At 43.2% G+C, this 14,243-nt stretch overlaps 1 protein-coding gene across 3 annotated transcripts in view; it reads left to right on the top strand.

The window, feature by feature from the left end:
• The window catches only part of LOC112232330 (caprin-1), a 43,969-nt gene that overhangs the window by 21,034 nt on the left and 8,692 nt on the right, over positions 1 to 14,243 (top strand). For all 3 annotated transcript variants that reach the window (XM_024399296.2, XM_024399295.2, XM_042323401.1), the window contains exons 7-9: positions 8,116 to 8,265; positions 8,597 to 8,649; positions 8,878 to 8,961. In XM_024399296.2, the coding sequence (XP_024255064.2) occupies positions 8,116 to 8,265; positions 8,597 to 8,649; positions 8,878 to 8,961 (287 nt within the window). The remainder of the gene's footprint in view (positions 1 to 8,115; positions 8,266 to 8,596; positions 8,650 to 8,877; positions 8,962 to 14,243) is intronic.

Below are 14,243 nucleotides of genomic sequence, written 5' to 3'. Positions count from 1 at the left end.
ACAATAATACAGTTTAAAGTGAGGAAGGCCAAAGCCCCTCTCTGTCTTGTACTTGCATAAATGCTTCTTTGAAATTCTGGCTGCCTTGTTATCCCATAAAAATGGAGTTACTATTGAATCCAGTTTCTTAAAATAGCTTTGTGGTATGAAATTGGGTAGACATTGGAAGAGGTAAAGAAACCTGGGTAGGACAACCATTTGAATAGCGTTTATACGACCAACCAAGGAGATAGGCAGAGTTTTCCAAAAATCTATAATTTGTTTAAGCTGATATTTTCATGTCCCAATTTGCTTTCAATAGCTGATCAAGGTCTCTTGTCACTACAATGCCAAGGCTTGTGAACTTGTCTATCACTGTTCTAAACGGGGTAGATTGCAGAAATTGCATATCCACAGGCCGTGATATTGGCATCAACTCACTTTTTTGCCAGTTTATCTTGTAGCCAGAGAAGGAGCCAAATGTGTTTATCAAGTTAAGTAAGGTTGGAGTAGAAGTTTTAGGCTTGGACAAAAACAAAAGAACATCGTCTCCATATAGGGACATTTTGTGCTGTGTGTCCTTTATTTTAACAGAAGCTATATCGGCACATGCCCGAATGCGAGTAGCAAGGGGTTCCACGGCTATAGCGAAGAGAGCAGGCGAAATAGGGCACCCCTGTCGGCACCCCTTGAACAAGCGGAATGACTGTGACATTTCTTAATTGGTTACCACGGACGCCATTGGGTGTGCGTAAATAATTCTTATCCAATTAATAAATTCCTTTCCAAACCCGAAGTGCTCCAGAACCGACATCATATACTTCCACTCATTCCGATCAAACGCCTTCTCTGCATCGAGCTATTACCACTGCCTCAACCTTATGATCGTGATACATTATGTTGAAAAGGCTTCTCAAATTGTAGTATATATGTCGGCCCGGGATAAAACCTGTCTGGTCAGGGTGTATGATGTCGGAAATATATGTCTTCAATCGGTTTGCCAATATCTTTGTCAACACCTTGTTTTCTATGGGGAGTAACAACACGGGGTGATAAGACGACATCTCCATGTAATCGCTATCTTTTTTCAAGATCAGTGCTATTATAGCCTCATACAGTGTTTGTGGGAGTTTGGCATTTTCTTTGGATTGTTTAAACATTCGCAACATAAGTGGAGATAGACTGGCGCAGCACTTCTTATAGAATTCTATTACATATCCATCGGGCCCAGGGGCCTTGCTGTTTGGAAATTGTGCTATCGCTGTGTTAATTTCCTCTAAAGTTATCCCTGCATCGAGTGCAGCAGCTGCCCCCCTGTCTAGTTTAGGAAGTTCACATTCAGAGAGAAAGCGTTCCATAGTTTGTGGATCAGTAGCATCGCATTTTGATTGGTATAGCTCTGAGTAAAACTGTGCAACGCATTTATTAATATCCTGCAGATCTGTTACTATTTTACCCGTGTCTTTTATTTTGTGAATAGCTCTAGATGCCTGTACATGCCTTAGCTGTCTTGCTAATAATTTGTGGTTTGTGAACCAGTTACAAATAACTTTGTTGCGTTCTAGCAAGTAAAGAGTCCACCCGTTTCGAAAGTATTGTATTCATATTTTAACTTTGATCTTCTCAAGGACTGTATACGAGAAATTCGTCCTAAAAACATTCTCCTGTTCCCCTAACTCTCTTTCAATATCTCTCAGCCGTCAACATCCCCCGTGTCGTTAGTTCCGAGGAAAAAAAAGGCAATCTGCTCCTTCAAATACTGACAAAAAGCCTAATCTTTCAACAGGTATGCGTCTAAGCGCCGCGGTCGCCGACCTGTCGACATATTGTCGAGTTTCAGCACCATGGACAGAGGAGAGTGGTCCGTAATTAGAATAGGATGATAGGTAACCGACTCAGCTGCTGAAATTAGTTTGGAGTCCAACAAAAAATAGTCAATTCTGGAATATGATTTATGAACTGATGAAAATAAAGAATAATCCCTGTCTGTTGGGTGCGTCAGTCTCCAAATATCGACAATGTTAAGGTTTGTCATCAATGTATTTAGACAAGACACTGGCATTTGATTGTTGAAGTGACCTTGATAGCTGTTTATCTAAAAGAGGATCTAACGTACAGTTAAAGTCCCCACCAACAATACCACTTGTATCCGAGATATTTGGTATGTCCTTAAATACCATTTGAAAAAATAATGGATCATCGAAGTTGGGTCCATATAAATTGACCAAGGTTACTGGTTTCGAATTCAGTGTACCAGCCACAATAATACACCGACCATTAGGATCTGAAATCGAGGATGAGTAAACAAAAGGAATGTTTTTCCTTATCAGGATTGCTACCCCTCTCGCTTTTGCATCAAAGTTAGACTGGTATATCTGACCGATCCAGCCGACTCGTAGCTTGGCCTGAGCGGAGCGTTTACTATGAGTTTCTTGAAGAAGCACTATGTCAGCACCCAGTGATTTAAGATGAGAAAAAAACCTTAGCTCGTTTCACCACATGCCCTAAGCCATTACAGTTCCTGCTGACTATCTTTATTCCACCTGGTCTACTCTGTGCTCTGTCACTGTGGCATTTCTTATTTTAGAGCAAATTGTTGCTGTCATACGGAACGCAGAAGAAAAACGTCCCGCCGTGCGGGAGCTTGTCATGCCACCTGTATTAATAATAAACGTGAACATAAAACACAGACCCCATCCCCCCTCCCGTCCCTTTACTGAGTGACTTCCCCAAACAAAGCACTCCTTGGCTAACACAGAAACCTTAGGGTGTCTAGACATACAGCTTGAACTAACTCATCGTCTATAGATGCTCCCCATATAAACTAATATTAAATAACACTTAACACTTAACTCTCACATTAGGGGGTGAGTGGCGCTAAAACATGATATGCTATATTAGCCACAACATCTCACCTATCATATAAGTCCCAATTTCTGATCTTCTAATCGAAAAGACAGGCTGGAAATTCAAACGCATTCCTGGCCTGTATTTGGTCATTTAGCCGGCTGACACAGCCGTTCTGTATCCTCAGCCAGGGAGCTTGCTTGTCAAGAACAGATCGGCCTCTTTTGGGTTGTCAAACGTACGTGTTGATCCTTCGACTGTCACCTTAAACCGGGCTGGGAAGAGGAATCCATATCTGATGTTGGCCGCCCTGCATTTGTTGCGTACCTCATCATTTCCGTTGGTTCCTCACCTCCAAGGTAAGATCTGGGTAGAAAGACACCCTGGCTCCGTTGAAGTTAAGGGGGAACTTTTAACTAGCCAGCTTGAGGATGAGATCCCTGATCTGGGGATAGTGCAGCCGTACAATGAATGGCCTTGGTGGCGCGCCCTTGGCCGGCTTCGTTGCCTGAGATCTGTGTGCGCGGTCGATCAGGATGGGCGTTTTGAAGTGTTCACTCCCCAGCAATGCCTGTATCAGCTCCGAGACCAATTCAGTGGGTTTCCCTTTCTCAGTGTCCTCCTGGATCCCACATATTCGGATGTTCTGGCGTCTTGAATGCGACTCGAGCATTTCCAGGTTTTGTTGTGATTTTTGAAAGTTGCGCACTGTTTCTCTATGTCCTGTAGCCTGGCCTCAAGATCGACTGTTGTCTGCTCAACCTCATGCATCCTTCCCTTAGTTGCCTTCACAGTTTCGGCCAAAGTCCCAATACTCTTTGAGATATCAGCCAACCTTGTGTCCACCTTCTTGCTTAGTGAGTTTATGGCAGCCAGTATGCCACTTTGAGTAGGCTCTGTGGGGAACTCTTGGAAGCTAGCCTCTTCAGCTAACTCCTCGTGGGTCGGCGACGTTGAAATTGGTTCGTTGTCTATCTCATTCAAATTATCTTGTTTAGCTCCCCCTTTTTTGGTGCATTTTCCCTTTGTCATATTTGTTTGAAGTTATAGGTCGTGAGAGGTTAAGATAAATACTAATTTGTTTCAAAATAGAGCGGAGCTCTAGCAAAGCACGTCTACACCATAGCACGCTCTCTAGCGCCCCCCCGTTGATCATCCTTGAGATGTTTCGACAAATTGATTGGAGTCCACCTGTGGTAAATTCAATTGATTGGACATGATTTAGAAAGGCACATACCTGTCTATATAAGGTCCCACAGTTGACAGTGCATGTCAGAGCAAAAACCAATCCATGCGGTAGAAGGAATTGTCCGTAGAGCTCCGAGACAGGATTGTGTCGAAGCACAGATCTGGGGAAGGGTACCAAAACATTTCCACAGCATTGAAGGTCCCCAAGAACACAGGCTCTTCCTAGAGCTGGCCGACTGGCCAAACTGAGCGATCAAACTGAGAAGGGCCTTGGTCAGGGAGGTGACCAAGAACCCGATGGTCACTCTGACAGAGCTCTAGAGTTCCTCTGTGGTTATGGTTGTCCTTCTGGAAGGTTATCCCATCTCTGCAGCACTCTAACCAATCAGGTCTTTATGGTAGAGTGGCCAGACTGAAGCCACTCCTCCGTAAAAGGCACATGACAGCACGCTTTGGAGTTTAGTAGAAGGCACTTAAAGACTCTCAGACCATGCGAAAGAAGATTCTCTGTTCTGATGAAACAAAGATTGAACTCTTTGACCTGAATACCAAGAGTCACGTCTGGAGGTGTGTCATGGTGGTGGCAGCATCATGCTGTGGGGATGTTCTTCAGCTGCAGGGACTGGGAGACTAGTCAGGATTGACGCAAAGATGAACGGCGCAAAGCACAGAGAGATCCTTGATGAAAACCTGCTCCAGAGATTTTAATTTAATTTTAATTTTACCTTTATTTAACCAGGCAAGTCAGTTAAGAACACATTCTTATTTTCAATGACGGCCTGGGAACAGTGGGTTAACTGCCTGTTCAGGGGCAGAACGACAGATTTGTACCTTGTCAGCTCAGGGGTTTGAACTCGCAACCTTCCGGTTACTAGTCCAACGCTCTAACCACTAGGCTACGCTGCCGCCCCGTCCTTGATGACAACCTGCTCCAGACAACGACCTTAAGCACACAGCCAAAAGAACGCAGGTATGGCTTCGGGACAAGTCTCTGAATAAGACTACTTGTTAACCTTTTGACTCGTCACATAGGCCGCTGTTTATTATTTATCCTGTTGCCTCGTCACTTTACCCCTACACGTACACTACCGTTCAAATGTCCTTGTTTTTGAAAGAAAAGCACTTTTTTTCATTAAAATAACATCATTGATCAGAAATACAGTGTAGACATTGTTAATATTGTAAATGACTATTGTCGCTGGAAACGGTTGATTTTTAATGGAATATCTACATAGGCGTACACAATTTGTATTTTGTAGATAGCAATTTGAATGCACAGATATACCGTGAAGAGATCCTCTGGCCCATTGTCATACCGTTCATCCGCCGCCATCATTTAATGCTTCAGCATGATAATGCACGGCCCCATGTCACAAGGATCTGTACACAATTCCTGGAAGCTGAAAATGTTCCATTTCTTCCATGGACTGCATACTCACCAGACATGTCACGCATTGGCCATGTTTGGGATCCTCTGGATCGACGTGTACGACAGTTTCCACCAATGTTCCAGTTTCCTCCAATATCCATCTATATTCAATTCTGCCTATCACGCTATACCACAATAAACAAAGTTCAAATTCTGAGACTGAGGCCATTGAGTGATTTTGAAGTGACACGTTGCTGCCAAAATCTGTAGCCCACCTCTGCTGCGCTTTATCAGCAAAATGGACAGAGCCCTCCACACTAAAGCAAGGCTGTTTTTGGTAATGAATATAGGCTACAAGATGGATAGGCTGTTTGCAATAGCTGAATTACCCTTTGTGAATACAGCTGTCTTACCAAAATAGTGCAAACTAAATGCTGAAAGTAGTAGCATAGTTATGCATGCAAACAAATATACTGAATTAGCAGTTTGGATAACTGCAAATGCAAACAAAACGGCAGTACCAAGTTAAGCCTAGTATACAAAATATCACATTGATAAAGGCATGACACAATCTATATTTTTGGCTGTATAGTAAACAAAAGGTGAATGGCTATTCAAATAACCAAAACAACCTACTACAGTGATGCAGCCATGCACAGCTGTCTTGCCAAACAAATAGGCCTATAGGCCCGCTTCAGACATGGAAAACCATGCCACTCATGAGCTCAGCAACACATTGTGATATGGCACAATACACTTCTCTGGATTAAATTAAATCCACGTAATCAATTAAGCAATGCTAGCCTACCATAAACATGTTTCCCGAGAATTGAGATTTGTTCAAATATGTAGTAATTCTCTGAAAATATGCAAATTTAATGAACATCAACCTTTTGGACCCTCACCAGTTTGCATCCCTTGAGTCTCTGGTGTGTAATTTTTAACTGACTTGCCTGAAAGGACCCGTACATATCCGAACGCGACTGCTGCAGTAGAGAGTAATTGTATAATTTATGCATGACATCCGCAACTGTCGGCTGGCACAATTACCATATAACTGAGGTGTTGCAGATGGATGGAATTGTGCATTCTGAATGCTGAAGTCTTGTAAATGTACAGTTCTGTAATATGAATAATCTGGGCCTAGGGGTACAAGCTATAGGAGTGGTGCATTCTGATTGAAGTGATCTTGAGACAGACACACACAATGCAGTCTGCCAGGACAGAGGACTGAATGTTGAGGGCTTCTCCTGATTCAGCGTGGCATTGGGGCAGGTTGCCATGGTCTGGAACCCATTCTCACACACAGAGAGACAGAGAACTGGCTGTCTCAGCTAGAGGTCGACCGATTTATGATTTTTCAACGCAGATACCGATAATTGGAGGACCAAAAAAGCCGATGCCGATTTAAAAAAAAAAAAAAAATTATACTAATGACCATTACAACAATACTGAATGACCACTTATTTTAACTTAATATAATACATCAATAAAATCTATTTAGCCTCAAATAAATAATGAAACATGTTCAATTTGGTTTAAATAATGCAAAAACAAAGTGTTGTAGAAGAACGTAGAAGTGCAATATGTGCTATGTAAGAAAGCTAACGTTTCATTTCCTTGCTCAGAACATGGGAACATATGAAAGCTGGTGGTTCCTTTTAACATGAGTCTTCAATATTCCCAGGTAAGAAGTTTTAGGTTGTAGTTCTTATAGGAATTAAAGGACTATTTCCCTCTATACCATTTGTATTTCATTAACCTTGACTATTGGATGTTCTTATAGGCACTTTAGTATTGCCAGTGTAACAGTATAGCTTCTGTCCCTCTAGTTAGCGCGCGCTAACTAGCTAGCCATTTCACTTCGGTTACACCAGCCTCATCTCGGGAGTTGATAGGCTTGAAGTCATAAACAACGCAATGCTTGACGCACCACGAAGAGCTGCTGGCAAAACGCACGAAAGTGCTGTTTGAATGAATGTTTCGTGAGTTTCGTTTCGCGCCTGCTTCTGCCTACCACTGCTCAGTCAGATACTTGTATGCTCAGTCAGATTATATGCAACACAGGACACGCTAGATAATATCTAGTAATATCATCAACCATGTGTAGTTAACTAGTGATTATGATTGATTGTTTTTTATAAGATATGTTTAATGCTAGCTAGCAACTTACCTTGGCTTACTGCATTCGAGTAACAGGCAGTCTCCTTGTGGAGTGCAACGAGAGAGAGGCAGGTCGTTATTGCGTTGGACTAGTTAACTGTAAGGTTGTAAGGTTGCAAGATTGAATCCCCCGAGCTGACAAGGTGAAAATCTGTCGTTCTGACCCTGAACAAGGCAGTTAACCCACCGTTCCTAGGCTGTCATTGAAAATAAGAATGTGTTCTTAACTGACTTGCCTAGTTAAATAAAGGTATTTAAAAAATCGGCCCTAATTAATCTGCCATTCTAATTAATCGGTCGACCTCTAGTCTCAGCATTATGGGTCTAGAAAAGCCAGTCGCCTCTCTCCAGTCACCAGCACCACCACCTCTTGGAGAACTGGGTCATGTTCAATAGAGCACTTCAATGGGCGGGGGGGTTCAGTGCTCAGACCGCAAGACTGGAGAATGCGATGAGACATACTTTGGCCAGATGTGTACACCATATTTTATTATAGATTGATGCATCAATACCGTGGTGTTTTTTGTGATATGGTGATGCTGATGGTTCTCTACCCTTCCCCTCCCCAGACAAAGCTCAGAAGGACAGCCTGGACCGGGTGCTGCTAAGCGGGTACTTTGACAAAGCCCAGTCCCACCAGAATGGAGTGTGTGAGGAGGATGAGGAGCAGCAGTTGGAAGCAGTAGTGGAGTTGGCAGAGGAGCAGACCGTCGACCAAGGTCAACATTTTTGACATTGACGTTAATTTGCACTTTTGAGTTATAAATGGACAAAGTTATACATATTTTGATAGCTCAACTGGTCACGTTCCTTTGCCATCCTTAGAAATGTGAGATTTTTTTTTTAAATGGCGAACCAATGTAGTTGTTAGCAAAAGTACACGTAAGTTTGGGAATTTGTAAGCAAGTTGTAGGCAATATTAAATGTTAACTGTTCGCTCTTTAAGTTACGTTTCTTGCTGTATTGTTTAGTTGTCCAATTATGACAATAAAGATGTTGTTTAATTAAACATCTTTCGTCCTGCATTCTGAAAATTATTTTTCTCTTCAGAGGGTGAAATAGTTGAAGATTACATAGAGCCCATTAAGGTGGAGGCTACAGAGGTGAGAGGACTTACTATCCTGGGTCGTGTTCATTAAGGCATTGTTTTACTACATTTCGCAATGGAAATGAAAACAAGTGCTTCCAATTGGACAAATTCAGATAATGTATACATACCTGTTTTGGGCAGTTTTCTTTGATTTCCTACCGACTGAACACTACCCTGTTAATTCAGTTATTATCATGTCTCGGCTGCTTTGTGACGGTGGCCATCTTGTTTATGTTTTCAGTTCGTAAACAGACAGTTCATTCCAGACACCATGTACAGCAGCAGTGACAAGGAGCAAGGAGACAAGTGGACGACAGAAACAGAGGTATGATGCTCAGTGTTTTACACATTCCACAAATCATGGTAGGGCTGTCCCAGACAAAAAAACAATATTGGTCTACAGAGTCATCTGTCATTCAACCAGTCAAAATGTTTAAATGTTTATTTTTTTCATAGATACATCCTATGTGTTTTAATCAAATCAAGTATTTGCACTAAGCTTATCTGATGCTTTAAGTGCACTGTTAGATATAATTAAGACATGCAAATGACTAGAGTCCAAACGCAGTTGATTTAATTGGGCCGGGCTCAGACTTGCTGCGCGGTGTGTAAATATAAAAATTACAGCGAGTGACTGTGGGACGAGCACCTGTTGTCTCTCTCTCCTCTCTGCAGCGTAATTAGCCATTTCTGACTGAAAAGTTACCGAAATCCCTAATTTGTTTAGGAAAAACATTCCCTATTCCCTCGGCCCTTGCTCTCTTTACGTGACATGCATGCGTCACATGCATGTGACCAATATGGCCTGACCTATAGCCTATCATACTCACATCAATAAATTGGTTATAACAAACTCTGAACACCGTAACACACAGCAAAATGGATGCAGAGGACGTGACAAATCAACTGGAAACGGGCAAATGTTTACTGGTTGCTCAGGAGGTAAAGGGGAAGTCCGATGTGTGAAATAAATGTGACTAGTTGTGGAAAATACTGCCGATCAAGAAAAAGGTAAGGAGCAAGCGCTGCATGCATATTATGTGTGCCCAACAGGTGCTGTTAAATTATATTGTAATCTTTCTGACTGTTTGGAACAATGATAAAGAAACTAAATAAATTATAAGTGTACCGGAGAGTGTTTTTATAATGTTTTGAAAAGACTTTATTACAGAAAATACTAAAGTTGCATTCATTCCTGAATGCAATTTTACAAAATGGAACTGTTTATTTATTGTTTACGCTTATTTATTAAATGGACGCTTTATTTTAACTTGAAATGATTGATTGCATTTCAAATCGTGAACAACTCATACGCTGTGTGATGACATGAAAGGTTTTATGATTGACTATTGTATAACTATTGAAATATAGGCCTAACTAAGTTTACGGTATTAAAACTATAGAGCATGCGTTCTTAGGCCTACAGCTCCATGGTGGTTATACTCAATACTCAATACTAAGCCTACTAGTTATAACAGAAGCTAGCCAGAAGCTCGCCAGTTTACTGGCTAACGTTAGCATTCAGCTAACCACGGTTTGTGGTCATCAGCTATCCTTTAGCTCGAAAATCTATCGTCAGTTTTGTACACCGTGACTCGGACCAGAACATACCGGACCTATTTTTCTCTCCATATCCCCGGATTTCAATCGCAAGCTCTGGACATTTACACCAGGATCTCACAGATAGCTAGCTGCTGTCCGTGTGACTATTGGCTTACGTCGATCCTGGAGCAAACATCAATTATTCCGGAGCTAGCCAGCTTAAGAGTTCCATCAGCCACTCCTGGGCTACAATCCCCTATCCGGACCCGTTTTACTGCCGATGCGGAGCCCCACCGGGCCTTCACGACTGGACTACCGACGTTATCTGCCCGAGGGAGTTATCCAACTGGCCCCTCCGTAGTGATATTACCTAAACGCCCATCTGCGGCCCGCTAATTGTTAGCTGTCTTATCGGCTGCTATCTGAATAGGTATATCGGACAATTCTTCTTGGGTCACTATAACTAGCTATTTTGCCAATTGGATCGATCCTCTCTACCACACGGAACCCCACTAATCTACCGACGGAAACGCGCGAGGTGGCTAAACAGACCTCATCCTATGCTTGATTGATACCCATGGCCCGGCTAGCTGTCTGAATCGCCGTGACCCCAACCAACCTCACTACTCACTGGACCCTTATGATCACTCGACTAAGCATGCCTCTCCTTAATGTCAATATGCCTTGTCCATTGCTGTTCTGGTTAGTGTTTATTGGCTTATTTCACTGTAGAGCCTCTAGCCCTGCTCAATACCTTATCCAATCTTTCAGTTCCACCACCCACACGTGATGACATCACCTGGTTTCAATGATGTTTCGAGAGACGATATCTCTCTCATCATCACTCAATACCTAGGTTTACCTCCACTGTATTCACATCCTACCATACCTTTGTCTGTACATTATACCTTGAAGCTATTTTATCACCCCCAGAAACCTCATTTTACTCTCTGTTCCAGACGTTCTAGATGACCAATTCTCATAGATTTTAGCCGTACCCTTATCCTACTCCTACTCTGTTCCTCTGGTGATGTAGAGGTGAATCCAGGCCCTGCAGTGCCTAGCTCCACTCCTATTCCCCAGGCGCTCTCTTTTGATGACTTCTGTAACCGTAACAGCAGCATACCACCCTGCATTCCACTGCTGGATGCTTCTGAAGCTAAGCAGGGTTGGTCCTGGTCAGTTCCTGGATGGGAGACCAGATGCTGCTGGAAGTGGTGTTGGAGGGACAGTAGGAGGCACTCTTTCCTCTGGTCTAAAAAATATCCCAATGCCCCAGGGCAGGGATTGGGGACACTGCCCTGTGTAGGGTGCCGTCTTTCGGATGGGACGTTAAACGGGTGTCATGACTCTCTGGTCATTAAAGATCCCATGGCACTTATCGTAAGAGTAGGGGTGTTAATCCCGGTGTCCTGGCTAAATACCCAATCTGGCCCTCAAACCATCGCGGTCACCTAATAATCCCCAGTTTACAATTGGCTCATTAATCCCCCTCCTCTCCCCTGTAACTATTCCCCAGGTCGTTGCTGCAAATGAGAACGTGTTCTCAGTCAACTTACCTGGTAAAATAACGGATAAATAAAATTGCCTTGGTTTCATGCATGTTAACATTAGAAGCCTCCTCCCTAAGTTTCACTCTGCCAACCCGATATCATAGATATCATCAACTTGCCCTCTAAATACACCTCTGCTGTTTTCAACCAAGATCTCAGCGATCACTGCCTCATTGCCTGCATCCGAAATAAGTCAGCGGTCAAACGACCTCCACTCATCACTGTCACTCAATACCTAGGTTTACCTCCACTGTATTCACATCCTACCATACCTTTGTCTGTACATTATACCTTGAAGCTATTTTATCGCCCCAGAGCCTACATTCACTGTAGGCTCTACAGTGAAATACTTCAGCGAGCAGGCCTTTCTAATCGACCTGACCGGGGTATCCTGGAAGGATATTGATCTCATCCCGTCAGTATAGGATGCTTGGTTATTTTTTACCATCTTAAATAAGCATGTCCCATTCAAGAAATTTAGACCCAGGAACAGATATAGCCCTTGGTTCTCTCCAGACCTGACTGCCCTTAACCAACACAAAAACATCCTATGGCGTTCTGCATTAGCATCGAACAGCCCCCGTGATATGCAACTTTTCAGGGAAGCTAGAAACCAATATACTCAAGGCAGTTAGAAAAGCCAAGGCTAGCTTTTTCAAGCAGATATTTCCTTCCTGCAACACAAACTCAAAGTTCTGGGACACTGTAAAGTCCATGGAGAATAAGATCACCTCTTCCCAGCTGCCCACTGCACTGAAGATAGGAAACACTGTCAGCACCGATAAATCCACTATAATTGAGAATTTTAATAAGCATTTTTCTACGGCTGGCCATGCTTTCCACCTGGCTACCCCTACCCCGGTCAACAGCACTGCACCCCCCACAGCAACTCGCCCAAGCCTTCCCCATTTCTCCTTCCAAATCCAGTCAGCTGATGTTCTGAAAGAGCTGCGAAATCTGGACCCCTACAAATCAGCCGGGCCAGACAATCTGGACCCTTTCTTTCTAAAATGATCTGCCAAAATTGTTGCCACTCCTATTACTAGCCTGTTCAACCTCTCATTTGTGTCGTCTAAGATTCCCAAAGATTGGAAAGCAGCTGTGGTCATCCCCCTCTTCAAAGGGGGGACACTCTTGACCCAAACTGCTACAGACCTATATCTATCCTACCTTTCTAAAGTCTTCGACAGTCAAGTCAACAAACAGTTTACCGACCATTTCGAATCCCACAGTACCTTCTCCGCTATGCAATCTGGTTTCAGAGCTGATCATGAGTGCACCTCAGCCACGCTCAAGGTCCTAAACGATATCTTAAACGCCATCGATAAGAAACAATACTGTGCAGCCGTATTCACTGACCTGGCCAAGGCTTTCGAGACAGGCAGACTCGACAGCCTTGGTTTCTCAAATAATTGCCTCGCCTGGTTCACCAACTACTTCTCTGATAGAGTTCAGTGTGTCAAATCGGAGGGTCTGTTGTCCGGGCCTCTGGCAGTCTATGGGGGTGCCACAGGGTTCAATTCTTGAAGCGACTCTCTTCTCTGTATACATCAATGATGTCGCTCTTGCTGCTGGTGAGTCTCTGATCCACCTCTACTCAGGCGACACCATTCTGTATACTATAAACTCTCCTTCCAGACTCACATCAAACATCTCCAATCCAAAGTTAAATCTAGAATTGGCTTCCTATTTCGCAACAAAGCCTCCTTCACTCATGCTGCCAAACATACCCTTGTAGAACTGACCATCCTACCAATCCTCGACTTCAGCAATGCAAAATAGCCTCCAATACCCTACTCAATAAATTGGATGCAGTCTATCACAGTGCCATCCGTTTTTGTCACCAAAGCCCCATATACCACCCACCACTGCGACCTGTATGCTCTCGTTGGCTTGCCCTCGCTTCATACTCGTCGCCAAACCCACTGGCTCCAGGTCATCTACAAGACCCTGCTAGGTAAAGTCCTCCCTTATCTCAGCTCGCTGGTCACTATAGCAGCACCCACCTGTAGCACACGCTCCAGCAGGTATATCTCTCTGGTCACCCCCAAAACCAATTATTCCTTTGGCCGCCTCTCCTTCCAGTTCTCTGCTGCCAATGACTGGAACGAACTACAAAAATCTCTGAAACTGGAAACACTTATCTCCCTCACTAGCTTTAAGTTCACAGATTACTGCACCTGTACATAGCCCATCTATAATTTAGCCCCAACTACTACCTCTTTCCCTACTGTATTTATTCATTTATTTTGCTCCTTTGCACCCCATTATTTCTATCTCTACTTTGCACATTCTTCCACTGCAAATCTACCATTCCAGTATTTTACTTGCTATATTGTATTTACTTCACCACCGTGGCCTTTACCTCCCTTATCTCACCTCATTTGCTCACATTGTTTAGACTTATTTTTCTACTGTATTATTGACTGTATGTTTGTTTTACTCCATGTGTAACTCTGTGTCGTTGTACATGTCAAACTGCTTTGTTTTATCTTGGCCAGGTCGCAATTGT

Source organism: Oncorhynchus tshawytscha, linkage group LG06 (genome assembly GCF_018296145.1).
Source record: "Oncorhynchus tshawytscha isolate Ot180627B linkage group LG06, Otsh_v2.0, whole genome shotgun sequence".
NCBI lineage: Eukaryota > Metazoa > Chordata > Actinopteri > Salmoniformes > Salmonidae > Oncorhynchus > Oncorhynchus tshawytscha.
The sequence above is the reverse complement of the archived record's forward strand: the minus strand, read 5'-3'. Positions and strand labels throughout refer to the sequence as shown.